Here is a 27,706-nt window from a genome sequence, read left to right as displayed (position 1 = left end):
TTAAGAGAAGGACAAAACGGTAAAAAATTTGACAGGGGGAACACCAGGACGGGACAAACACACAAAAAAAAAAAAACCCCACTCACACCGCTCCCTGACACTAGGCAGACCAAGTAGGGTGAAAGAAAATTAGGTCGGCTAAACAGTAAAATAAAGCAATGCACAGGAACTTGGAGCACTACAATGAAAATAGCAACTGACACGTGTACTTGGACACTTTAGCAAGTGCCTAACACTGTGTTCGGGACGTCCTTTTTTCTACCCCCGCTAGAGGACCCCCATCCCCCGGCCTAAACAGAACACTCCAGGCTAAGCAACAAACCCATGACCAAGCAGTACAAAACCCACTCAAATCAAATAACAATAGTGAAGGACGCTCTGACAGCACACAATCCCAAACCAGACCCCTGAGAATACAAGGCATATGGGAACGAGGGTAAGGTTCCAGGAGAATAGCGGCAAAAGGACAAACTAGGGGAACCACATCCACCCCACCCACCCCCCGAACCATCCCAGTTCCCAACAAAATGGCAGTCCAGGAAGTTTGTGAAAGGCACCCAAGGTAGTGCACTGGCTCAGGGGGAAATACCCCAGACACCCGTCCGGAACAGTCGTTCAATCAAGACGGTATAGTCATTCAGCTCTTTGGGCACCCCCCGAGTGAGCCGACTTAGGGCTGGAGGTGGGCATGGCTTCTCTGCGGGATCGGGGGCTCTTCCCCCCACGAGCCCCCCTGGCTGGGCTGCGAAGCGCCATCTCCGCTGCGTACGGGCTGTGGAATACTGAAGAAGTCCCATCCTCATGAAAGACTCGGAGAGTAGCCGGGTACTGGAGTTGAAACTTTAGTTTCCGCTGGAACAGCTCGGTGCACACACCACTCAAGTCACGCCTCCGTTTCGCCACAGGCGCCAAGAAGTCCTCAAAGAGAAGCACTGGACAACTGCGAATCATCAGGGGGGAAGTGCGCCTTCTGAAGGCGCGCATTAGGGCCTGACGGTCGTTGTAATCCAGAAGTTTAAAGATAACCTGACGCGGTTTAGTACGGGAGGCCATTTGTGAGGAGGTCAGATGCTGGTCCTGCGACCCGCGATCCGGGCCCAACCGATGAGCTCGTTCAACTCTGCTATAATAGTCCAGACCCAGGGCCTCCGAGAGCTCCACTTCACATATCCTTTGTAAATCCAGTAACTTCACCTGTTCGGAGAGCCCCACAAGCCGCAAGTTGTTACGCCTGGACCTATTTTCCAAGTCATCCAACTTCTCCCACAAGGCGATGTTTTCTTTCTGCAGCTCTGTGATAGTACCCGACTGGGATAGAAAATCCCGCTGTAATGATTTAACATCAGTTTGAATGGACGCCACCGTATTATTAGTGGTCGCAAGTTCAGTACGCAACAGCTGGAAAGACGCTTGTAGGGAAGCTTCCAGGGAGAGTTGAATGCTGGGCATGATTCTGGCTGTGACCTCTGCAGCAAGTTGTTTAAAATCCAAGGCTGAGGTTGGCAGCGTAGGGGTTAATGCAGGAGCAGCAGCAGATGAAAGGGGCAGCAGACCAGCATCCCGAGAGTCATCAGAAAGCAAGCTGGGCGGGGAAGCTGGAAGTGTGCTTTCCCCCACACAACCAGCACAGAAGGTGCTTTCCCCCACACAACCAGCACAGAAGTGCAGCACAGAAGGGGTTAATTCCCAGAAAGAAGATTTTTCTTCAGGCACCCTTTCTCTCAGTGAAGGAGAAGCCTCAGGGGATGAATGGCAGGCAGGGTCATGTATTGGAGCAGAGGGAGCAGGCGGCTGTAGATTAGGAGCATTAACCCCCCCTCCCTCCTGACTCACCGCGACACTGCAGGAAGTCCATGCTGGGGCTCTCGTGGCGCTCCGCCGCTGCCGCATTGCTGGGGGAATCAGCTGGTATCCCCTGAGTCCCATTGCCGGAGGGAGCTGGCAGAAGAGCCGGAGGAGCAGGTAGCTGAGCAGTGGGAAGGTGCCTGTCACGTTCCTCAGTGACACCGGGGCCGAGGTCCGGGCAGCTGCTCCCGCGCTGCGCCGCCATATGCAGAGAGGAGGCCGCCTGGCAGGAGAGGAGCGGAGCCGGGTCCTTCTGTGAACTGCGGAGGAGATATCGCTCCATCCAGGTCCCGGTATGAGAGGGGAGGCCGGGGTGACTGTTGCGGACACCATGGGGCGCGATCTTATATGCAGGTCGGGGCCGGGAGATGCAGGGAGCTCGCTCAGCCGCGTCTAGCCAGGGCAGCGCCGGAAGCGGAAGTCTAAAATCTTTTTTTCATCACGTTTATTGTAGGCACAGCAGCCAACTGATTATGTTCATTCATGTATTTCTTTAGCGGAGTTATCCAGCTCTTGGAAAACAGCAGACTTTATTTTTCAAATCCTCTTAAAATGTTACAAGACTGTGGCACTTCACATGTTCTGAGGTTTCTCTTGTTCTCATATTGTTGTTGTTTTTTTCCTCGATTATAGCTGTAACGGTTTAACTTTAATCTCTACTTCTCCTGGTGCTTATATACAAAACTAATCGAATGCAGAAGTATGGTGTCCATATTAGGACATCATCAGGCGTCAGCCAAATAGCCATCATTCCTCCTCCCTCATCCTCAAAATCCATCCTTTATCAGAGTAATCTTGGCTCCTCCTCAGCCAAATCGCTCTCCTCCTTCAGACAAACAAAATCCTCACACATTCTTACATCTTAACCTTTCTCATGCCTCAGACAAACCTCGGTCATACCTCAGACGAACCTCTGTCACACCTCAGACAAACCACCATCATACCTCAGACAAACCACCATCATACCTCAGACAAACCACCATCATACCTCAGACAAACCTCCCTCAGCTCTCAGACAAACCTCGGTCACGCCTCAGACAAACCTCGGCCACACCTCAGATAAACCTCTGTCACACCTCAGACAAACCACCATCATACCTCAGACAAACCACCATCATACCTCAGACAAACCTCCCTCAGCTCTCAGACAAACCTCGGTCACGCCTCAGACAAACCTCGGCCACACCTCAGATAAACCTCCGTCACACCTCAGACAAACCTTCCTCCGCTAATCCAAACCTTCCTCAGCTCTCAGCCAAAGCTCCATCATGCCTCAGACATCAGCCAAACAGCTGTTGATGTAAAGTTTTCCTCGAATCGTAGAAAACTGAGATCACATGTGCAGCACTCCGCTGACAGTGTAGGGCTAAAGTAGGCAGCGTTAAAAGCGTAGCCCTGCACAGTTGTCCTTACCGCTCAGTGGGCATGCGTTGCTTTCCTCCGCTATGCAGTTAGCATAGGGAGGCTGGAAAACTTTAACGGCTGTTTGGCTGACGTCTGAGGCATGATGGAGGTTTGGCTGAGAGCTGAGGGAGGTTTGTCTGAGGTTTGAGGGATGTTTATCTGAGGTGTGACGGAGGTTTGTCTGAGGTATGACGGAGGTTTGGCTGAATGCTGAGGGAGGTTTGCCTAAGGCGTGATGGAGGTTTGGCTGAGAACTGAGGGACATTTGTCTGAGGCATGACGGAGGTTTGTCTGAGGCATGATGTAGGTTTGGCTGAGAGCTGAGGGAGGTTTGAGGGAGGTTTATCTGAGGTGTGACGGAGGTTTGTCTGAGGCATGACGGAGGTTTGTCTGAAGCATGATGGAGGTTTGGCTGAGAGAGGTTTGTCTAAAGGTGTGACAGAGGTTTGTCTGAGGTAGGACCGAGATATGTCTGAGGTTTGAGGGATGAGGGAGATTAAGCTGAGGGTGTAAGAATGTGGGAGGATTTTGTTTATGTCTGGAGGAGAGAGATTTGGCTGAGGGATGAAAGAGGTTAACATGATGTACGACGGAGGAGGTGAGATTACTCTGATGGAGGATGGATTTTGAGGATGAGGGAGGAGGAGTGATGGCTATTTGGCTGACGCCTGATGATGTCCTAATATGGACACTGTACAGGAGGGGTATAACATAAGTAACAAAAGGATCGTTTTTTCTTATTCAGGATAGAAAGATCAGATAAAAATTTCTCTTTTTGACAATGAGAATATTATTAGATCATTTTCTTTAGTCCTTTTAGGAAGGCTGCACAAGGATGAATTTGGCGTGCCATAAATCACATATTCCCTTTATTGTTTATTTTTAGGGAAGGAAGTTTCTTGGTGATCTCTTAGTGGATGGAAAAATAATTTGGCAGGAGAGTGGTCAAGCCTTTAACTCTCCCAGTGCATGGGCTACACACTGCAAACGCCTAGTAAATCCTGCTAAGAAATCTGGCTGTGGATGGGCATCAGTACGGTATAAGGGACAAAAATTAGACCAGTATAAGACTGCATGGTTGAAAAAGAATCAGCTTCATGGTTCAATGACTGAAGGAGTAAGAGTCTAATAATTTCCTGTACTGCACATTATTTGTATGCACTTTACTGTCTTGTCCTATGATTATTACTCATGCTTCCTGCAGAGCCCTTTAAGCGAAGGGGAGGAATATGATCTTCTTGAGGAAGAGGGAGATGTGGACCCTAGATGTGGAAAGATATGTAACATGGAACCAAATGGTAACAAAAAAGAGCAAGGTAAGAGATAAAGTAAGCTGACCGGCTAGGGAATTGTGGACTATGCCTGAAGATCATTTTATTCCTGTTGGTCATTTAGAGATTTGTTGTACAACAATACTTGTGTGCTAAGGAAAATGAGAACTAGAGACTGCTGAAAGGATATGAAGATGATTCTTTCCCATTGTGAATACATCTAATACGTTTATACAAAAAAGGCACCTAAAGGTTTTTTCCAGGGAAATACTATTAATGGCCTGTCCTATCCATAGGATAGCTCATCAGTAGTTGATCGGCAGGGGTGCTGGATGTTGGGGTAGTGGCCATCAATAGTTGACTGTCATAGTGCCATGTTTTTTTAAATCAAATCATTCTTATATAATTTGAAAAAAAAAGGTACATTGTCACTTAGAAATTACAAATACATTGCTTATCTTGGAAAACAAAATGAATGAACATTAACCCCCTGAAGGGGTACTCAGTTACATTTTTTTTCAACTGCTACCAGAAAGTTAAACAGATTTGTAAATGACTTCTATTTTAAAATCTTAATCCTTCCAGTATTTATCAGCTGCTGTATAATGCAGAGAAAGTTCTTTTCTTATTGAATTTCTTTTCTGTCTGACCACAGTGCTCTCTGCTGACATCTCTTTCCATGTCAGGAACTGTCCAGTAACAAGAAAAAAGCAAAGTTGGGCCATTGGTGGCGCTGGTCCTGATGTAAAGAAAGCTCTGTAGACCCTTCTCAGTGTCTAAACGTGGTTTTATTAGCACAGAAAGCAACGCGTTTCTGGTCCGAACTGGACCCTTCGTCTGGCAGTGTGCATACAACATAGTGAACAGATGCGGTTAAAATACATTCCTTACGCAACCTTAAAGGTTACGTTCATTTGGCAATTCACAAACATGGTTTACGCAAGTAGCGTGGGTAAGTAGAACATCTGTAGCTGGAACCCGATGCCGTACGAGTGCATTCCTGTATCTGCACTAGACGGCCGGGAAGTCAGCAGCTTGCAAGGGAATGTGAGGTAAGGGCAATCTGATGCAGGTATGTGCAGGGATTGCCTTACTGGGAAACAATATCGGCCGGAGAGTGATATCCTCTTTGTTACTGCAGCCGAGGGAAAACAAGGCTGATTGGGTAAGTGGAGCTGGAGATGCTCCTGATAGGTCAGGGGGCGGAGACCTATGTTCCGTGCGTATCACTCTGACTACGGAGCTGTCAGATCCCTTAGCGCTATGGAGCGGTGGCAGAGTTGAGAAGCGGCGGACCTACAAAGGTATTGTACCAATGCGGGTGGGTCTGCTATCGCACAGCGGGGCGATATGCAGCAGTGGCAGAGTTGAAAGGGGGCAGACCTGTGTTGGAAGCGGGCGATATGCAGCGGGCCGATATGCAGCTGTATTAGAAGCGGGGCGATATGCGGCGGTGGCAGAGTTGAAAAGGGGCGGACCTATATTAGAAGAACTGACACAGAAAAAGGGGGCGGACCTGTATTAGAAGAACTGACACAGATTTGGGTAGGAGGGTAGTGTGACCGGCTAGATGTGCTGTGAGGCACCTTTCTAGGTGGACAAGGGGTAAAGTAACATATAAGGAGCTATAACCGAATATACTGTGTAGGGTATACAGCAGCCGTATGAAGTGTGTGGTGTGGTAGAGATGGGGACAATTTTTTCCTATTGGGAAGAAATCCTATTATTGCCAGGGATAGGGGAGGGTGGGAATGGTAATGTCCCAGGTATACCCAGGTATGCCGTATGTAGGGCTGTTGGCATATAATACAGTATGTACAGTATACCGTGTGAGGTATGTAGGACTGTCAGTATTTGGTGTGGCATACTGGTGATGTGTGAAAGTTGGAATTGAAGGAGCAGGCAGTATTTTAAAATATTTAGGGTGTGTAATAGAGATTACACAAGGATAGTTTCAGAGACTTCGTTGAGTCCAGTAGGCTGGAGAGATCCACACTTGAAAATCCAGAAAATCTCTAGTCTCTTCAGTATTTCAAATCTATTCGAACGGAATTTAGGAACATGATCAACAGGGGTAACATTGAAAGGTTTAGCAATCCCTTTGTGGGCCAGGGCACAGTGCCTGGAAAGTCCATGTAAAAGGAATCCTGTCCTTATGTTAAATCTGTGCTTATTGATCCTGCTGCGCAACTTTTGAGTAGTCCGCCCAATGTACTGCAGGCCGCAACAGCATTCAATCAGGTAGATGACAAATTCAGACTCACAGGTAAGATGGTATTTTATCTGGAGGATTTCGTCTGAGGTTTTTGAGCGGAATTCTTGGCGGTTATGCATAATTTCAGCACAACATAGACATCTGGTTTTTCCGCATCTGAAACTACCTGGTTTTCCTTTTTGAGCTGGTCTTGGTTGTAATTGTCTGAGCTGGCTTGGAGCAAGAAGGTTTTTAATAGTGGGGGCCCTACGGAACGTGACTCCTGGATGTTCAGGTAGATTATCACAGAGAAGTTTGTCGCTCTCAAGGATGTGCCAGTGTTGTTGGAGAATTTTCTTGATCTGAATTGAGGATGAACTGTAGGTGGTGATGAAGTTGAGTTCCCAATTCTTAGTGGTGGTTCTTTGTATCTTTGGTTTAAGACAGTCCTCTTGTGTCAGTTTTTTGTTTTTTTCGTAGGCGTCAGATAGTAGTTTCGGGGGATATTTTTTGGCCATGAATCTTTTCTTGAGTATCCCAGCTTGAGTGCAGAAATCTCTTTGGTTGGAGCAGTTTTTCCTTATTCTCTTGTATTGAGAGTAGGGGATATTCTCAAGCCACTTCTTGTGATGCCCACTGGAGAAGTCAATATAGCTGTTAGTATCGACTTTTTTTTAAAAAGGTGGAGGTGACGAATTTGCTGTGATCATGTGATATGATCAGGTCTAGGAACTCAATGGATGTATTGCTGGTATGTATAGTGAAGTTAATACCCCAGTGGTTTGCATTTAGGTGTTCTAGGAGGTAGTTGGTAGATGATTCTGGACCTCGCCAGATGAAGATCAGATCATCGATGTACCTCCGATAGAGAACGATGTTCTCCATGATGTTACTGTGGCCCCATATATGTTCCATTTCGAACGCCCCCATGAATAGATTGGCGTAGGCCGGCGCCACCTTGGCCCCCATAGCGGTGCCCTTCTGTTGATGGTATATGCCGCCGTCATACAGAAAGAAGTTGTTTTCCAGTATAAACTGGAGACCTTCCAATAGGAACTTTCTCTGGGGTGTGGTAATTTCTTCATCTCCAGTGAGAAAAAAAATTCCACCGCCTGCAGTCCAAGTTGATGGTCAATATTGGTATATAGCGACGTAACATCACAGGTGACCAAGATGTAGGAGGAATCCCATGGAATGGAGGAGAGCTGTTGTATGAGTTGGGTGGAGTCTCGGAGAAAACTCTGAAGATTTACAACATATTTCTGCAGATATAGATCAATAAAATGGGCAAGATTACTGGTGGGTGAGTTAGTGCAGGCGATGATGGGTCTACCTGGCGGTTTTTCTAATGACTTGTGTATTTTTGGTAAGTAGTAGAAGTAGGGTTTATTCTGATTACTGACAGTAAGGAATTGGTGTTCTTGTTTATTGAGGATCCTATCATCCAGGGCCCTCTGGAAGAGTGATGTGAGCCCTTTATGAATTTTTGGGAAGGGATCTATGGATGTCTTCCCATAGAACTCATGGTCGGATAGAATACGCATGGCCTCCTCCTGGTATTGTGGGAGATCGAGAATAACCAAGCCTCCTCCTTTATCTGCTGACCGAAAAACCAGATTATGGTTTTTCTGGAGACCTTTTAATGCATGTAGTTCCTCTTTGTTCAAATTGGAGCGGGTGGATGGTCTCCTCTTGTTTTTGGGAAGTGATTTTAGCTCCTGAGATACTAGTTTGTAGAAGGTATTGATTTGATGACCTTGGGATTGGATGGGGTAGAAAGTAGCCCCATCCAATCCCAAGGTCATCAAATCAATACCTTCTACGAACTAGTATCTCAGGAGCTAAAATCACTTCCCAAAAACAAGAGGAGACCATCCACCCGCTCCAATTTGAACAAAGAGGAACTACAGGCATTAAAAGGTCTCCAGAAAAACCATAATCTGGTTTTTCGGTCAGCAGATAAAGGAGGAGGCTTGGTTATTCTCGATCTCCCGCAATACCAGGAGGAGGCCATGCGTATTCTATCCGACCATGAGTTCTATGGGAAGACATCCATAGATCCCTTCCCAAAAATTCATAAAGGGCTCACATCACTCTTCCAGAGGGCCCTGGATGATAGGATCCTCAATAAACAAGAACACCAATTCCTTACTGTCAGTAATCAGAATAAACCCTACTTCTACTACTTACCAAAAATACACAAGTCATTAGAAAAACCGCCAGGTAGACCCATCATCGCCTGCACTAACTCACCCACCAGTAATCTTGCCCATTTTATTGATCTATATCTGCAGAAATATGTTGTAAATCTTCAGAGTTTTCTCCGAGACTCCACCCAACTCATACAACAGCTCTCCTCCATTCCATGGGATTCCTCCTACATCTTGGTCACCTGTGATGTAACGTCGCTATATACCAATATTGACCATCAACTTGGACTGCAGGCGGTGGAATTTTTTTTCTCACTGGAGATGAAGAAATTACCACACCCCAGAGAAAGTTCCTATTGGAAGGTCTCCAGTTTATACTGGAAAACAACTTCTTTCTGTATGACGGCGGCATATACCATCAACAGAAGGGCACCGCTATGGGGGCCAAGGTGGCGCCGGCCTACGCCAATCTATTCATGGGGGCGTTCGAAATGGAACATATATGGGGCCACAGTAACATCATGGAGAACATCGTTCTCTATCGGAGGTACATCGATGATCTGATCTTCATCTGGTGAGGTCCAGAATCATCTACCAACTACCTCTTAGAACACCTAAATGCAAACCACTGGGGTATTAACTTCACTATACATACCAGCAATACATCCATTGAGTTCCTAGACCTGATCATATCACATGATCACAGCAAATTCGTCACCTCCACCTTTTTTTAAAAAGTCGATACTAACAGCTATATTGACTTCTCCAGTGGGCATCACAAGAAGTGGCTTGAGAATATCCCCTACTCTCAATACAAGAGAATAAGGAAAAACTGCTCCAACCAAAGAGATTTCTGCACTCAAGCTGGGATACTCAAGAAAAGATTCATGGCCAAAAAATATCCCCCGAAACTACTATCTGACGCCTACGAAAAAAACAAAAAACTGACACAAGAGGACTGTCTTAAACCAAAGATACAAAGAACCACCACTAAGAATTGGGAACTCAACTTCATCACCACCTACAGTTCATCCTCAATTCAGATCAAGAAAATTCTCCAACAACACTGGCACATCCTTGAGAGCGACAAACTTCTCTGTGATAATCTACCTGAACATCCAGGAGTCACGTTCCGTAGGGCCCCCACTATTAAAAACCTCCTTGCTCCAAGCCAGCTCAGACAATTACAACCAAGACCAGCTCAAAAAGGAAAACCAGGTAGTTTCAGATGCGGAAAAACCAGATGTCTATGCTGTGCTGAAATTATGCATAACCGCCAAGAATTCCGCTCAAAAACCTCAGACGAAATCCTACAGATAAAATACCATCTTACCTGTGAGTCTGAATTTGTCATCTACCTGATTGAATGCTGTTGCGGCCTGCAGTACATTGGGCGGACTACTCAAAAGTTGCACAGCAGGATCAATAAGCACAGATTTAACATAAGGACAGGATTCCTTTTACATGGACTTTCCAGGCACTGTGCCCTGGCCCACAAAGGGATTGCTAAACCTTTCAATGTTACCCCTGTTGATCATGTTCCTAAATTCCGTTCGAATAGATTTGAAATACTGAAGAGACTAGAGATTTTCTGGATTTTCAAGTGTGGATCTCTCCAGCCTACTGGACTCAACGAAGTCTCTGAAACTATCCTTGTGTAATCTCTATTACACACCCTAAATATTTTAAAATACTGCCTGCTCCTTCAATTCCAACTTTCACACATCACCAGTATGCCACACCAAATACTGACAGTCCTACATACCTCACACGGTATACTGTACATACTGTATTATATGCCAACAGCCCTACATACGGCATACCTGGGTATACCTGGGACATTACCATTCCCACCCTCCCCTATCCCTGGCAATAATAGGATTTCTTCCCAATAGGAAAAAATTGTCCCCATCTCTACCACACCGCACACTTCATACGGCTGCTGTATACCCTACACAGTATATTCGGTTATAGCTCCTTATATGTTACTTTACCCCTTGTCCACCTAGCAAGGTGCCTCACAGCACATCTAGCCGGTCACACTACCCTCCTACCCAAATCTGTGTCAGTTCTTCTAATACAGGTCCGCCCCCTTTTTCTGTGTCAGTTCTTCTAATATAGGTCCGCCCCTTTTCAACTCTGCCACCGCCGCATATCGCCCCGCTTCTAATACAGCTGCATATCGGCCCGCTGCATATCGCCCGCTTCCAACACAGGTCCGCCCCCTTTCAACTCTGCCACTGCTGCATATCGCCCCGCTGTGCGATAGCAGACCCACCCGCATTGGTACAATACCTTTGTAGGTCCGCCCCTTCTCAACTCTGCCACCGCTCCATAGCGCTAAGGGATCTGACAGCTCCGTAGTCATAGTGATACGCACGGAACATAGGTCTCCGCCCCCTGACCTATCAGGAGCATCTCCAGCTCCACTTACCCAATCAGCCTTGTTTTCCCTCGGCTGCAGTAACAAAGAGGATATCACTCTCCGGCCGATATTGTTTCCCAGTAAGGCAATCCCTGCACATACCTGCATCAGATTGCCCTTACCTCACATTCCCTTGCAAGCTGCTGACTTCCCGGCCGTCTAGTGCAGATACAGGAACGCACTCGTACGGTATCGGGTTCCAGCTACAGATGTTCTACTTACCCACGCTACTTGCGTAAACCATGTTTGTGAATTGCCAAATGAACGTAACCTTTAAGGTTGCGTAAGGAATGTATTTTAACCGCATCTGTTCACTATGTTGTATGCACACTGCCAGACGAAGGGTCCAGTTCGGACCAGAAACGCGTTGCTTTCTGTGCTAATAAAACCACGTTTAGACACTGAGAAGGGTCTACAGAGCTTTCTTTACATCAGGACCAGCGCCACCAACGGCCCAACTTTGCTTTTTTCTTGTTACTTACACTGCTGGGACATCACCTTTGCTCCAGAGGACCGTGGCTGCAGACCTGAGATATCACCTAAGGCTATCACAGATGTTGTGCTCTCAGCACAACGAAAATAGGTGAGTGTTACAACTTAACCTGTTTTCATCTCACCTATAAACATCCTTCACTAGGGGCGCATATCCCTGTTTTTTTCTTCTATCTTTTCTATAGGAACTGTCTAGAGCAGGGAAAAATCCCCATAGCAAGCTTACCTTGCTCTGGACAGTCCCTGACATGGACCGAGGTGTCAGCAGAGAGCACTGTTCTGTCAGACAGAAAGGAAATGCAAAAAGAAAAGAACTTACTCTGTTGTATACAGCAGCTGATAAGTACTGGCTGGATTAAGATTTTTAAATCAAAGTAATTTACAAATCTGTTTAACTTTCTGGCACCAGTTAATTTAAAAAAAAATTGTTTTCCACCGGAGTACCCCTTTAACCTGTTGGGGACGGAGGGCGTACCTGTTTGCCCTCCGCCCACTCCCTTTCTATAACGCGGGGCCACGCAGACCCATGGCAAATAGCGCATGGCACTGATCGTGGTGCCGCCCGCTATTAACCCTTTAGACGCGGCATTCAAAGTTGAACGCCGTATCTATAGTGAAAGTAAATTGATGCCGGTTTGCTCAGGGGGCTGTTCGGGATTGCCGTGGCGAAATCGCGGCATCCCGAACAGCTGTAGGACAGCAGGAGGGTCCCCTACCTTCCTCCTCGCTGTCTGATCACCGAATAACTGCTCTGTGCCTGAGATCCAGACATGAGCAGTCAAGCGGCAGAATCATTGATCAATCAATGGTTTCCTATGAGAAACCATTGATCAATGTAAAAGATCAGTGTGTGCAGTGTTATAGCCCCCTGTTGGAGCTATAACATTGCATTAAAAAAGTTAGTAAAGATCATTTAACCCCTTCCCTAATAAAAGTTTGAATCACGCCCCTTTTCCCATTTAAAAAAATAAACTGTGTAAATAAAAATAAACATATGTGATATCGCCGCGTGCGGAAATGTCCAAATTATAAAAAATATAATTAATTTAACAGCTTGGTCAATGGTGTACGCGCAAAAAAATTCCAAAGTCCAAAATAGCAGATTTGTGTCACTTTTTATATAATGAAAAAATTTATTATAATGAAATCAATAATTTCACCACCAAATCTACAGCGATACAGAAAAAAAATTGGTGGGGCAAAATTGAAATACAAACCCCGCTATTTTGTACGTTTTGGGGTAAGTTTCTACGCAGTGCACTTTACGGTAAAACTGACACATTATCTTTATTCTGTAGGTCCATACTATTAAAAGGATACCCAACTTATATAGGTTTGATTTTGTTTTACTTCTGTAAAAAAAAAATTAACTTTTTGCATGAAAATTTGTATGTTTAAAAATGTCCCCTTCTGGCCCCTATAACTTTCTTATTTTTCTGCATACAGGGATGTTTGATGGTTCATTTTTTGTGCTGCGATCTTTAGTTTTTATCGTCACAATTTTTGTTTTGATGGGTCTTTTTGATTACATACCCTAAAAAATATATAAAAAGCAAAGTGACCAAAAATACACAATTGGCTGTGCAATTTAATTAACCCCTTAAGAACTGGGCCATTTTTGAATTTTAGTTTTTTCCTTCTCACCTTCTAAAAATCATAACGCATTAAATTTTGAACCTACAGACCCATGAGGGCTTATTTTTTGCACCACCAATTTTACTTTTTAATGACATCAATCATTTCTACTTACACTATCAGAATCATTAATTAGGCCTAGATATATAAAACTAAACTTTATTAAATGACAGATAAATTTTGACATAGAGACATATAAATATTTTCAAAAACAGTACAACATTGTGTCTTTCAACCAGATAAGGGACACAAATCAAAGATAAGGTAGGGGAGGGGTAAAGGGTACAGGTGAACCCCTACTCAATAAAGAGCCCTACCTAGTCTAATATCCTTGCCCTCACTAGTCAATAAGTGTGGACAGGGGTTGGATAATATGAACATTCCTTTATAAAGAAGTCATCAACAAAACAGGTTTGTATAGCATCTCGTGCTCCCTTTCCAACGCGTTTCTCCCTTAGCTAATGACTAGGGTTCATCAGGGAATGGAGGAGAAAAAATTAAATCATATAAATATCAAGAATTGCAGATAATGTACCGTAGTAGAGTAAAATCAAATAATGCTAAGGCACAGTTGAGTGAGTCACGACTGTCAAAAGATAATAACAGTCAAGCATACAAGCTGAGTTCATTAAGCAAATGTGTATAAGTCAGTCCATTATTTGATAAGAGCGGCCCCTTCCAAAGTGGTACCAGCTTAGGACCGGAGAAAACTCTGTATCAAGTTCACAATGAAACAGCAGAAAACCGAGATGATCCCAGTATAGTTCAGACAGGGCTATATTAATAGGGTATAGATGACCCCAGAAGCAGGTTCAATTCAGGACCTAGACACACAATTGGAAGATGGTACAGTCCTACAGATTAGACAATGTTGGCCCATCTTGATGCAAGCAAAGGTACATCCCTTCTCATACAGTAATTACCTGATAATAAAGTCCCATAAATGGAGCCGTAGTCAGAAAGTAAGACTATGTGTCCCTGACATCTTGTGGGTCCATGCGTCTGAGCTATCTGTGCGGGGAAGGCCATTGGGTCGAAAAACAGGGACACATAGTCTTACTTTCTGACTACGGCTCCATTTATGGGACTTTATTATCAGGTAATTACTGGAAGGGGCCGCTCTTATCAAATAATGGACTGACTTATACACATTTGCTTAATGAACTCAGCTCGTATGCTTGACTGTTATTATCTTTTGACAGTCGTGACTGTTACGCCGAGCGCTCCGGGTTCCCGCTCCTCCCCGGAGCGCTCGCTTCACCTCCTCCGCTGCAGCGCCCCGGTCACGTCCTCTGACCCGGGGCGCTGCGATCCTGCTGCTAGCCGGGATGCGATTCGCGATGCGGGTAGCGCCCGCTCGCGATGCGCACCCCGGCTCTCCTACCTGACTCGCTCCCCGTCTGTTCTGTCCCGGCGCGCGCGGCCCCGCTCCCTAGGGCGCGCGCGCGCCGGGTCTCTGCGATTTAAAGGGCCACTGCGCCGCTGATTGGCGCAGTGGTTCCAATTAGAGTTATCACCTGTGCACTCCCTATATTACCTCACTTCCCTTGCACTCCCTTGCCGGATCTTGTTGCCTTAGTGCCAGTGAAAGCGTTCCTTGTGTGTCCCTTGCCAGTGTTTCCAGACCTTCTGCCGTTGCCCCTGACTACGATCCTTGCTGCCTGCCCCGACCTTCTGCTACGTCCGACCTTGCTTCTGCCTACTCCCTTGTACCGCGCCTATCTTCAGCAGCCAGAGAGGTGAGCCGTTGCTAGTGGATACGACCTGGTCACTACCGCCGCAGCAAGACCATCCCGCTTTGCGGCGGGCTCTGGTGAAAACCAGTAGTGGCTTAGAACCGGTCCACTAGCACGGTCCACGCCAATCCCTCTCTGGCACAGAGGGTCCACTACCTGCCAGCCGGCATCGTGACAGTAGATCCGGCCATGGATCCCGCTGAAGTTCCTCTGCCAGTTGTCGCTGACCTCACCACGGTGGTCGCCCAGCAGTCACAACAGATTGCGCAACAAGGCCAACAGCTGTCTCAACTGACCGTTATGCTACAACAGTTGCTACCACAGCTTCAGCAGTCATCTCCTCCGCCAGCTCCTGCACCTCCTCCGCAGCGAGTGGCCGCTCCTGGGATACGCTTATCCTTGCCGGATAAGTTTGATGGGGACTCTAAGTTTTGCCGTGGCTTCCTTTCCCAATGTTCCCTGCATCTGGAGATGATGTCGGACCTGTTTCCCACTGAAAGGTCTAAGGTGGCTTTCGTAGTCAGTCTTCTGTCCGGAAAAGCCCTGTCATGGGCCACACCGCTCTGGGACCGCAATGACCCCGTCACTGCCTCAGTACACTCCTTCTTCTCGGAAATCCGAAGTGTCTTTGAGGAACCTGCCCGAGCCTCTTCTGCTGAGACTGCCCTGTTGAACCTGGTCCAGGGTAATTCTTCCGTTGGCGAGTATGCCGTACAATTCCGTACACTTGCTTCAGAATTGTCCTGGAATAATGAGGCCCTCTGCGCGACCTTCAAAAAAGGCCTATCCAGCAACATTAAAGATGTTCTGGCCGCACGAGAAATTCCTGCTAATCTACATGAACTTATTCACCTAGCCACTCGCATTGACATGCGTTTTTCTGAAAGGCGTCAGGAACTCCGCCAAGATATGGACTCTGTTCGCACGAGGCGTTTCGTCTCCTCGGCTCCTCTCTCCTCTGGTCCCCTGCAATCTGTTCCTGTGCCTCCCGCCGTGGAGGCTATGCAGGTCGACCGGTCTCGCCTGACACCTCAAGAGAGGACACGACGCCGTATGGAGAACCTCTGCCTGTACTGTGCTAGTACCGAACACTTCCTGAGGGATTGTCCTATCCGTCCTCCCCGCCTGGAAAGACGTACGCTGACTCCGCACAAAGGTGAGACAGTCCTTGATGTCTACTCTGCTTCTCCACGTCTTACTGTGCCTGTGCGGATGTCTGCTTCTGCCTTCTCCTTCTCTACAGTGGCCTTCTTGGACTCTGGTTCTGCAGGAAATTTTATTTTGGCCTCTCTCGTCAACAGGTTCAACATCCCTGTGACCAGTCTCGCCAGACCCCTCTACATCAATTGTGTAAATAATGAAAGATTGGACTGTACCATACGTTTCCGCACGGAGCCCCTTCTTATGAGCATCGGATCTCATCATGAGAGGATTGAACTTTTGGTCCTCCCCAATTGCACCTCGGAGATTCTCCTTGGACTTCCCTGGCTTCAACTTCATTCCCCAACCCTGGATTGGTCCACTGGGGAGATCAAGAGTTGGGGGTCCTCTTGTTCCAAGAACTGTCTAAAACCGGTTCCCAGTAACCCTTGCCGTAACTCTGTGGTTCCTCCAGTAACCGGTCTCCCCAAGGCCTATATGGACTTCGCGGATGTTTTCTGCAAAAAACAAGCTGAGACTCTACCTCCTCACAGGCCTTATGATTGCCCTATCGACCTCCTCCCGGGTACTACTCCACCCCGGGGCAGAATTTATCCTCTCTCTGCCCCAGAGACTCTTGCCATGTCCGAATACGTCCAGGAGAATCTAAAAAGGGGCTTTATCCGTAAATCCTCCTCTCCTGCCGGAGCCGGATTTTTCTTTGTCTCCAAAAAAGATGGCTCCCTACGTCCTTGCATTGACTACCGCGGTCTTAATAAAATCACGGTTAAGAACCGCTACCCCTTACCCCTCATCTCTGAACTCTTTGATCGCCTCCAAGGTGCCCACATCTTCACTAAATTGGACTTAAGAGGCGCCTATAACCTCATCCGCATCAGAGAGGGGGACGAGTGGAAAACGGCATTTAACACCAGAGATGGACACTTTGAGTATCTGGTCATGCCCTTTGGACTGTGCAATGCCCCTGCCGTCTTCCAAGACTTTGTCAATGAAATTTTTCGTGATCTATTATACTCCTGTGTTGTGGTATATCTGGACGATATCCTAATTTTTTCTGCCAATCTAGAGGAACACCGCCGGCATGTCCGTATGGTTCTTCAGAGACTTCGTGACAACCAACTCTATGCCAAAATTGAGAAATGTCTGTTTGAATGCCAATCTCTTCCTTTTCTAGGATATTTGGTCTCTGGCCAGGGACTACAGATGGATCCAGACAAACTCTCTGCCGTCTTAAATTGGCCACGCCCCTCCGGACTCCGTGCTATCCAACGCTTTTTGGGGTTCGCCAATTATTACAGGCAATTTATTCCACATTTTTCTACCATTGTGGCTCCTATCGTGGCTTTAACCAAGAAAAATGCTGATCCCAAGTCCTGGCCTCCTCAAGCAGAAGACTCCTTTAAACAACTCAAGTCTGCCTTTTCTTCGGCTCCCGTGCTCTCCAGACCTGACCCTTCCAAACCCTTCCTATTGGAGGTTGATGCCTCCTCAGTAGGAGCTGGAGCTGTTCTTCTACAAAAAAATCCTTCCGGGCATGCTGTCACTTGTGGTTTTTTCTCTAGGACCTTCTCTCCAGCGGAGAGGAACTACTCCATCGGGGATCGAGAACTTCTAGCCATTAAATTAGCACTTGAGGAATGGAGGCATCTGCTGGAGGGATCAAGATTTCCTGTTATTATCTACACCGACCACAAGAACCTCTCCTACCTCCAGTCGGCCCAACGGCTGAATCCTCGCCAGGCCCGGTGGTCTCTGTTCTTTGCCCGATTTAATTTTGAGATTCACTTTCGTCCTGCCGATAAGAACATTAGAGCCGATGCTCTCTCTCGTTCCTCGGATGCCTCAGAAGTTGATCTCCCTCCGCAACACATCATTCCACCTGACTGCCTGATCTCCACTTCTCCTGCCTCCATCAGACAGACTCCTCCAGGAAAGACCTTTGTTTCTCCACGCCAACGCCTCGGAATCCTCAAATGGGGTCACTCCTCCCATCTCGCAGGTCATGCGGGCATCAAGAAATCTGTGCAACTCATCTCCCGCTTCTATTGGTGGCCAACTCTGGAGACGGATGTTGGGGACTTTGTGCGAGCCTGCACTATCTGTGCCCGGGATAAGACTCCTCGCCAGAAGCCCGCTGGTTTTCTTCATCCTCTGCCTGTCCCCGAACAGCCTTGGTCTCTGATTGGTATGGATTTTATTACTGATTTACCCCCTTCCCGTGGCAACACCGTTATTTGGGTGGTCGTTGATCGATTCTCCAAAATGGCACATTTCATTCCTCTTCCTGGTCTTCCTTCTGCGCCTCAGTTGGCTAAACAATTTTTTGTACACATTTTTCGTCTTCACGGGTTGCCTACGCAGATTGTCTCGGATAGAGGGGTCCAATTCGTGTCTAAATTCTGGAGAGCTCTCTGTAAACAACTCAAGATTAAATTAAATTTTTCCTCTGCATATCATCCCCAGTCCAATGGACAAGTAGAAAGAATTAACCAGATCCTGGGTGATTATTTGCGACATTTTGTTTCCTCCCGCCAGGATGACTGGGCAGATCTCCTTCCATGGGCCGAATTCTCGTATAACTTCAGGGTCTCTGAATCTTCCTCCAAATCCCCATTTTTCGTGGTGTACGGCCGTCACCCTCTTCCCCCCCTCCCTACCCCCTTGCCCTCTGGTCTGCCCGCTGTGGATGAAATTTCTCGTGACCTTTCCATTATATGGAGAGAGACCCAAAATTCTCTCTTACAGGCTTCTTCACGCATGAAGAGGTTCGCGGATAAGAAAAGAAGAGCTCCCCCCGTTTTTTCCCCTGGAGACAAGGTATGGCTCTCCGCTAAATATGTCCGCTTCCGTGTCCCTAGCTACAAGTTGGGACCACGCTATCTTGGTCCTTTCAAAATTCTGTGTCAAATTAATCCTGTCTCTTATAAACTTCTTCTTCCTCCTTCTCTTCGTATCCCTAATGCCTTTCACGTCTCTCTTCTCAAACCACTCATCCTCAACCGTTTTTCTCCCAAATCTGTTCCTCCCACTCCTGTTTCCGGCTCCTCGGACGTCTTCTCGGTCAAGGAGATTTTGGCTGCCAAAAAGGTCAGAGGAAAAAATTTTTTTTTAGTAGACTGGGAGGGTTGTGGTCCTGAAGAGAGATCCTGGGAACCTGAGGACAACATCCTTGACAAAAGTCTGCTCCTCAGGTTCTCAGGCTCCAAGAAGAGGGGGAGACCCAAGGGGGGGGGTACTGTTACGCCGAGCGCTCCGGGTTCCCGCTCCTCCCCGGAGCGCTCGCTTCACCTCCTCCGCTGCAGCGCCCCGGTCACGTCCTCTGACCCGGGGCGCTGCGATCCTGCTGCTAGCCGGGATGCGATTCGCGATGCGGGTAGCGCCCGCTCGCGATGCGCACCCCGGCTCTCCTACCTGACTCGCTCCCCGTCTGTTCTGTCCCGGCGCGCGCGGCCCCGCTCCCTAGGGCGCGCGCGCGCCGGGTCTCTGCGATTTAAAGGGCCACTGCGCCGCTGATTGGCGCAGTGGTTCCAATTAGAGTTATCACCTGTGCACTCCCTATATTACCTCACTTCCCTTGCACTCCCTTGCCGGATCTTGTTGCCTTAGTGCCAGTGAAAGCGTTCCTTGTGTGTCCCTTGCCAGTGTTTCCAGACCTTCTGCCGTTGCCCCTGACTACGATCCTTGCTGCCTGCCCCGACCTTCTGCTACGTCCGACCTTGCTTCTGCCTACTCCCTTGTACCGCGCCTATCTTCAGCAGCCAGAGAGGTGAGCCGTTGCTAGTGGATACGACCTGGTCACTACCGCCGCAGCAAGACCATCCCGCTTTGCGGCGGGCTCTGGTGAAAACCAGTAGTGGCTTAGAACCGGTCCACTAGCACGGTCCACGCCAATCCCTCTCTGGCACAGAGGGTCCACTACCTGCCAGCCGGCATCGTGACAGTGACTCACTCAACTGTGCCTTAGCATTATTTGATTTTACTCTACTACGGTACATTATCTGCAATTCTTGATATTTATATGATTTAATTTTTTCTCCTCCATTCCCTGATGAACCCTAGTCATTAGCTAAGGGAGAAACGCGTTGGAAAGGGAGCACGAGATGCTATACAAACCTGTTTTGTTGATGACTTCTTTATAAAGGAATGTTCATATTATCCAACCCCTGTCCACACTTATTGACTAGTGAGGGCAAGGATATTAGACTAGGTAGGGCTCTTTATTGAGTAGGGGTTCACCTGTACCCTTTACCTCTCCCCTACCTTATCTGTGATTTGTGTCCCTTATCTGGTTGAAAGACACAATGTTGTACTGTTTTTGAAAATATTTATATGTCTCTATGTCAAAATTTATCTGTCATTTAATAAAGTTTAGTTTTATATATCTAGGCCTAATTAATGATTCTGATAGTGTAAGTAGATTATTTATTTGTCATTTAAGGGCATTTATCATAATTTATATACGAGGGCACATATATTATCCCCTCGTTAGGTGAAATTTGTACTCATCAATCATTTCACCACAAAATTTACGGCAAAACCATAAAAAAAATATTTGTGGGTCAAAATTGGAAAAACACCCATTTTGTTATTTTTTGTGCTTCTGATTCTACGCAGTGCACTTTTGGGTAAAAATGACACCATATATTTATTCTGTAGGTCCATATGGTTACAAGGATACCTAATTTATATAGGTTTTATTTTACTACTAATTATAACTACAATCACCAAAATTAGTATGTGTAAAATTGTCATCTTCTGACCCCTATAACTTTTTTATTTTTCCGCATACAGGGTGGTACGAGGGCTTATTTTTGCGCCCTGATCTGAAGATTTTATTGGTACCATTTTTGTTTTGATGGGACTTTTTGATCGCTTTTTATACATATTTTTATGGTATACAAAGTGACCAAAAATAAGCAATTTTGGACTTTGGAATTGCTTTACAAGTACGCCATTGACTGTGCGGTTTAATTAATGTTTTATATTTTTATAGTTCAGACATTTACACACGAGGCGATACCACATGTTTATATTTATTTTTGTTTTCATATTTATGTATTTTTTTATGGGAAAAGGGTGTAAATCACATTTATTAACTTTTTTTTTCCACACGTTTATAGCCCCCATAGGGGACTATAACATGCAAATTTCTGATTGCATATACCATAGCATTGATCAATGCCATAGCATTGAATCTTGGGCATGCAGCAATCAAGCGACAATCGGACACCAAGGAGGAAGGTAGGGACACTCCTCGTGTGTCGTCAGCTGATCATAAAACCGTGGTGTCAGGGACCGTGTGGGTATGATGCAAGCTCCTGAGCTTGCTTCATAACCCTGCTGTGCCGCAGCACCATTTATAAACGGGGTTCTGCGGCAAGGGGTTAATGTTATATTTTTATAGTTGGTACATTTACGCACCCGGTGAAACTTTTATGTGCTTAAGTGGTTAATTCACATTTATTACCCTTTTTTTTACACTATATTTTAGTCCCCATAGAAGACTATTACATGCAATCTTCTGATTGCATACACTGTTCAATGATATGCCATAGCATAGCATTGATCAGTGTTATTGGTGCTCTACTGCTGCAGCCTGCTATGGCTGACTGGAGCTCCAGAGCAACAATTGGACAGCGAAAGGCCCTCCCACTGCCCTCTTAGCTGATCGGAAAAAAAGAAAATAATTTTTGATGTTTATATATGCTTATGGTGTGCACTTTTATTCAGTGGTTGCTCGTTTTGATGTGTTGTCTCTTAGCTGAACGGGACACAGCGATTTTGCCACGGTGGTCCCGATCAGATCCGCTGAGCTGCCGGGACTGTTTTTGTTCTTTATTTTAGATGGCCAACATCCAAGGGGTTAATGTCTGGTATCGCCGCGATCGGTGATGTCCGGCATTAGCCACGGGTCCCAGTGGCTTATAGCTGCGGGGATCACCCAGCTATGACGTGGGGTCAGCTCCTGAGCCCGCATCATAGAAGGGGAGAAGGTGCAGGGAAATCATGTACTAAATATGTAAACATTAACCCCTTAAGGACCGGGGGTTTTTCCGTTTTTGCATTTTCGTTTTTTGCTCCTTGCCTTCAAAAAATCATAACTCTTTCAAATTTACACCTAAAAATCCATATGATGGCTTATTTTTTGCGCCACCAATTCTACTTTGTAATGACGTCATTCATTTTGCCCAAAAATCTATGGTGAAGCGGGAAAAAAAATCATTGTGCGACAAAATTTTAAAAAAAAAACGCTGTTTTGTAACTTTTGGGAGCTTCCGTTTCTACGTAGTACATTTTTCGGTAAAAATGACACCTGATATGTATTCTGTAGGTCCATACGATTAAAATGATACCCTACTTATATAGGTTTGATTTTGTCGGACTTCTGGAAAAAATCATAACTACATGCAGGAAAATTAATACGTTTAAAATTGTCATCTTCTGACCCCTATAACTTTTTTATTTTTCCGTGTATGGGGCAGTATGAGGGCTCATTTTTTGCGCCGTGATCTGAAGTTTTTAACGGTACCATTTTTGCATTGATAGGACTTATTGATCACTTTTTATTCATTTTTAAATGATATAAAAAGTGACCAAAAATGCACTATTTTGGACTTTGGAATTTTTTTGCGCGCACGCCATTGACCGAGCGGTTTAATTAATTATATATTTTTATAATTCGGACATTTCCGCACGCGGTGATACCACATATGTTTATTTTTATTTTTATTTACACTGTGTTTTTTTTTTTTATTGGAAAAGGGGGGTGATTCAAACTTTTAATAGGGGAGGAATTAAATGATCTTTATTCACTTTTTTTTTCACTTTTTTTTTGCAGTGTTATAGGTCCCATAGGGACCTATAACACTGCACACACTGATCTTCATCATTGATCACTGGTTTCTCATAAGAAACCAGTGATCAACGATTCTGCCGCATGACTGCTCATGCCTGGATCTCAGGCACTGAGCAGTCATTCGGTGATCGGACAGTGAGGAGGCAGGAAGGGGCCCTCCCGCTGTCCTGTCAGCTGTTCGGGATGCCGCGATTAGCCGCGGCTATCCCGAACAGCTCGACTGAGCTAGTCGGGAACTTTCACTTTCACTTTTAGCCGCGCGGCTCAGCTCTGAGCGCGCGGCTAAAGGGTTAATAGCGCGCGGCGCCGCGATCGGCGCTGCGCGCTATTAGAGGCGGGTCCCGGCTTCACTATGACGCCGGGCCCGCCGTGATATGACGCGGGGTTACTGTGTAACCCCGCGTTATATCAGAAGAGCAGGACCAAGGACGTACCGGTACGTCCTTGGTCCTTAAGGGGTTTTAAGCTAGACAATAAACAGCTGTGTGTTTCCAAAGAGGATAAATAAATCTAACCTCTTAATGATTGGCGCCTTTTACATCGCCTTTTACAGCACTTGTAGGTCATTGTATATAGAGCAAGCTTTCAAGCTCTTTATATCCAGTAGGTGTCAGCTGTATATTCCAGCCAACACCTGCCTGCAACTGCCGGTGTAGTGCCATATTTTGTATTTTGCCGTGGAATGTGTTACACGACTCAGCACCTTACAATGCTGGACTAAGACAGCTCCATTGGGTGACATGTCACGTGACCACAAATATGCTGTCTCAAACACCGTTCACTTCAGTGTGAGTTCGGCTACCACAGCAAGAGGATGTCTCCTGCTGTTATTGCTCGAAGCACTGCGGCTGCAATGTTATTCGCGCTGTGGCTGGAATATAATTGATTCCCCCCCATATCGGGACCGTGCGCCCGTGGGGGGGAATCTCAGCGCTGCGGCTGACATTAGATTAATTCCGCGGACGCACGGTCCCCATAGCGGGGGGTGTCATAAGCTGAGCGCAGCGGCTGGCATCTCATACAGATCTCTCCGTGGGCGCATGGTCCTCATAACGGGGAATCAATTACATTACTACAGAGCTGTCTTGTAACACATTCCAAGGCAAAACACAAAATAGGCCAGCAGTTCAATCCTCTGCATGCTGCAATGAATAGTGATTGGGGCATATAGAGAGTGAACTGACAGTTACTGCACCTGCCAGGGGTCCAGCCGCTGTCTAGAAAATACAATTGGCTCCGTATGTGGAAAAGTAGAGATTGTACGGTTGAAAATGACAAAAGTCCATTGAGTTCAACCTAAAGCCCTACTGTGTTGATCCAGAGGAAGGCATCCCTCCCTCATGAGGCTAATGCCAATTGCCCCATGACAGAGAAAAAATTCCTTTATGACCCCAATAAGGCAATCAGAATAAATCCCTGCATCAACGTTCTATATAGTGGCATAATACCTTGTACAGTGTACACACATATAGCGTTACTGTGCATGAACTAAAGATGAATTTTTGGAGCAAATAATACTTAGTGAATAAACAGTATTAAAGGGGTATTCCAGGCCAAAACTTTTTTTTATATATCAACTTACTTCAGAAAGTTAAACAGATTTGTAAATTACTTCTATTAAAAAATCTTAATCCTTTCAGTACTTATGAGCTTCTGAAGTTAAGGTCGTTCTTTTCTGTCTAAATCCTCTCTGATGACACCTGCCCAGTTTAGAAGCAAATCCCCATAGCAAACCTCTTCTAAACTGGGCGTTTCCCAAGACAGGTTTCATCAGAGAGGATTTAGACAGAAAAGAACAACCTTAACTTCAGAAGCTCATAAGTACTGAAAGGATTAAGATTTTTTTTATAGAAGTAATTTACAAATCCGTTTAACTTTCTGGAGCCAGTTGATATATATAAAAAAGACGTTTTTTCCTGGAATACCCCTTTTAGCCGTAACTCAATTTCCCATCTACAAAGACATAAGTGAGCTTGTTTTTGCACTTTGTAATGTTAGATTTTATGGTAATCTGAAAGCTATGGGGAAACAAAAACAAAATATTGATTAGGTAAAGTGGAAATTTAAATGTAATTTTTCTAACCTCTCTGGGGGAGGTGGGTCATTTTTTAATGTATGGTTAAACTGACATGTAGTCTATATACTGTGGGCCAATGTGATTGCACTGATGCCCAATTTATGTAGATTTTGTTTTATTTTACTACTTTAAACGAATGTAAACTTTTCATTTCACCTTCCACTATAGATCATAAACGTATTTTAGTAGTTCAGACAATTATTCCGCATGCAGGTGATACTAAATATGTTTTTTTTTTGTTACGTTCACACATACAGGATCCTGTGCAGATTTGATGCACAGGATTTGTAACTGCAGATTAGAAGTTGTGCTCAGTCATTTAGTTTATATTGCAATCTGCAACATCAAATCCTGCTCATCAAATCTGCGTATGTGTGAATGTACCCTTAAATGGGAAAAGGAGGTGTTTTATTAGGAAAACAGTGTTTTATAAAAAAATAAAAAAAAAACATTTAAAAAACAATATATATTTTTTTATGTAAATCCTTGTTGCAGATCTAAGATGCACCCAAATTGAAGGCCGGACACCTGTAAAATTTTGCACACTAGGCAGTCGGGATTCAGCAAGGTACAAGCTAGTACAGTACATATACTATAAAAGTTATTTTGAATTCTGTTTACTCAACTAAATCCTGCTTATTATATTGTATGTTAGTATTGAACTTTAACCCCTTAAGGACCTAGCCAATTTTCACTGTAGGACCCGGCCATTTTTTGCACATGTGACCACTGCCACTTTAAACGTTAATAACGCTTGGATGCTTTTACCTTTCATTCTGATTGAGAGACTGTTTTTTCGTGACATATTCTACTTTATGTTAGTGGAAAAATTTTGTCATAGTTGCATAATTTCTTGGTGAAAAATTCCAAAATTTGATGAAAAAATTTAACATTTTGCTTTTTTTTTTACTTTGAAGCTCTCTGCTTATAAGGAAAATGAATATTCCAAATAAATTATATATTGATTCACATAAACAACATGTCTACTTTAGGTTTCCATCATAAAGGTGACATGTTTTTACTTTTGGAAGACATCAGAGGGCTTCAAAGTATAGCAGCAATTTTCCAATTTTTCAAAAAATTTTCAAAATCTAAATTTTTCAGGGACCAGTTCAGTTTTGAAGTGGATTTGAAAGGCCTTCTTATTAGACATACCCCACAAATGACCCCATTATAAAAAACTGCACCCCTCAAAGTATTCAAAATGACATTCAAAAGATTTGTTAACCCTTTAGGTGTTTCACAGGAATAGCAGCAAATTGAAGGAGAAAATTCAAAATCTTCATTTTTTACACTGGCATGTTCTTGTAGACCCAGTTATTGAATTTTTACAAGGGGTAAAAGGAGTGACATCTTCCTAAAATTTGTAACCCAATTTCTCTCGAGTAAGAAAATACCTCATATGTGTATGTCAAGTGTTCGGCGGGCGCAGTAGAGGGCTCAGAAGGGAAGGAGCGACAATGGGATTTTGGAGAGTGAGTTTTTCTGAAATGTTTTTTGGGGGACATTTAGGAAGCCCCTATGGTGCCAGAACAGCAAAAAAAAAAAAAAAAAACACATGGCATACTATTTTGGAAACTACACCCCTCAAGTCACGTAACAAGGGGTCCAGTGAGCCTTAACACCGCACAGGTGTTTGACGACTTTTCGTTAAATTTGGATGTGTAAATGATGGGCACTTTGGGCACTTTGTAAACACACTGCGGGCATTGTAGTTTGCCCGCAGAGCACTTTACATCCACACATGGAGTATGTTCTTACTCAGAAGAAATGGGGTTACAAATTTTGGGGGGCTTATTTTCCTATTTTCCCTTGTAAAAATGAAAAATATAGGGTAACACTAGCATTTTAGCTAAAAATTTTTTTTTTTTTTTTTTTCCATCCAACTTTGAAGAATTTTCATTAAAAACCTCTGGGGTGTTAAGGCAAACTATACCCCTTGTTACGTTCCATGAGGGGTGTAGTTTCTAAAATGGGGTCACATGGGGGTATTTCTTTTTTTGCATATATGTCAGAACCGCTGTAAAATCAGCCACCCCTGTGCAAATCACCAATCTAGGCCTCAAATGTACATAGTGCGCTCTCACTCCTGAGCCTTGTTGTGCACCCACAGAGCATTTTATGCCCACATATGGGGTATTTCCGTACTCAGGAGAAATTGCGTTACAAATTTTGGGGGTCTTTTTTTCCTTTTAATGTTTGTGAAAATAAAAAGTATGGGGCAACATCAGCATGTTAGTGTAAACATTTAAATTTTTTTACACTAACAAGCTGATGTAGCCCCCAACTTTTCCTTTTCATAAGGGATAAAAGGAGAAAAAGCCCCCCAAAATTTGTAGTACAATTTCTCCCGAGTATGGAAATACCCCATATGTGGCTCTAAACTGTTTCCTTATACGACAGGGCTCCGAAGTGAGAGAGCGCCATGCACATTTGAGTACTAAATTAGGGGTTGCATAG

At 45.1% G+C, this 27,706-nt stretch overlaps 1 protein-coding gene across 8 annotated transcripts in view; it reads left to right on the top strand.

The window, feature by feature from the left end:
* Positions 1 to 27,706, top strand: part of MPND (MPN domain containing) — a 358,148-nt gene that overhangs the window by 237,676 nt on the left and 92,766 nt on the right. For 7 of the 8 annotated variants that reach the window (XM_056571957.1, XM_056571964.1, XM_056571930.1 and 4 more), the window contains 3 exons: positions 4,136 to 4,366; positions 4,454 to 4,565; positions 25,742 to 25,814. In XM_056571957.1, the coding sequence (XP_056427932.1) occupies positions 4,136 to 4,366; positions 4,454 to 4,565; positions 25,742 to 25,814 (416 nt within the window). The remainder of the gene's footprint in view (positions 1 to 4,135; positions 4,367 to 4,453; positions 4,566 to 25,741; positions 25,815 to 27,706) is intronic. The other variant, XM_056571983.1, reaches the window with a different exon arrangement.

Source organism: Hyla sarda, chromosome 1 (genome assembly GCF_029499605.1).
Source record: "Hyla sarda isolate aHylSar1 chromosome 1, aHylSar1.hap1, whole genome shotgun sequence".
NCBI classification, from domain to species: Eukaryota; Metazoa; Chordata; class Amphibia; order Anura; family Hylidae; genus Hyla; species Hyla sarda.
Note: the sequence above shows the minus strand (reverse complement) of the source record. Positions and strands in the feature narration are given on the sequence as shown.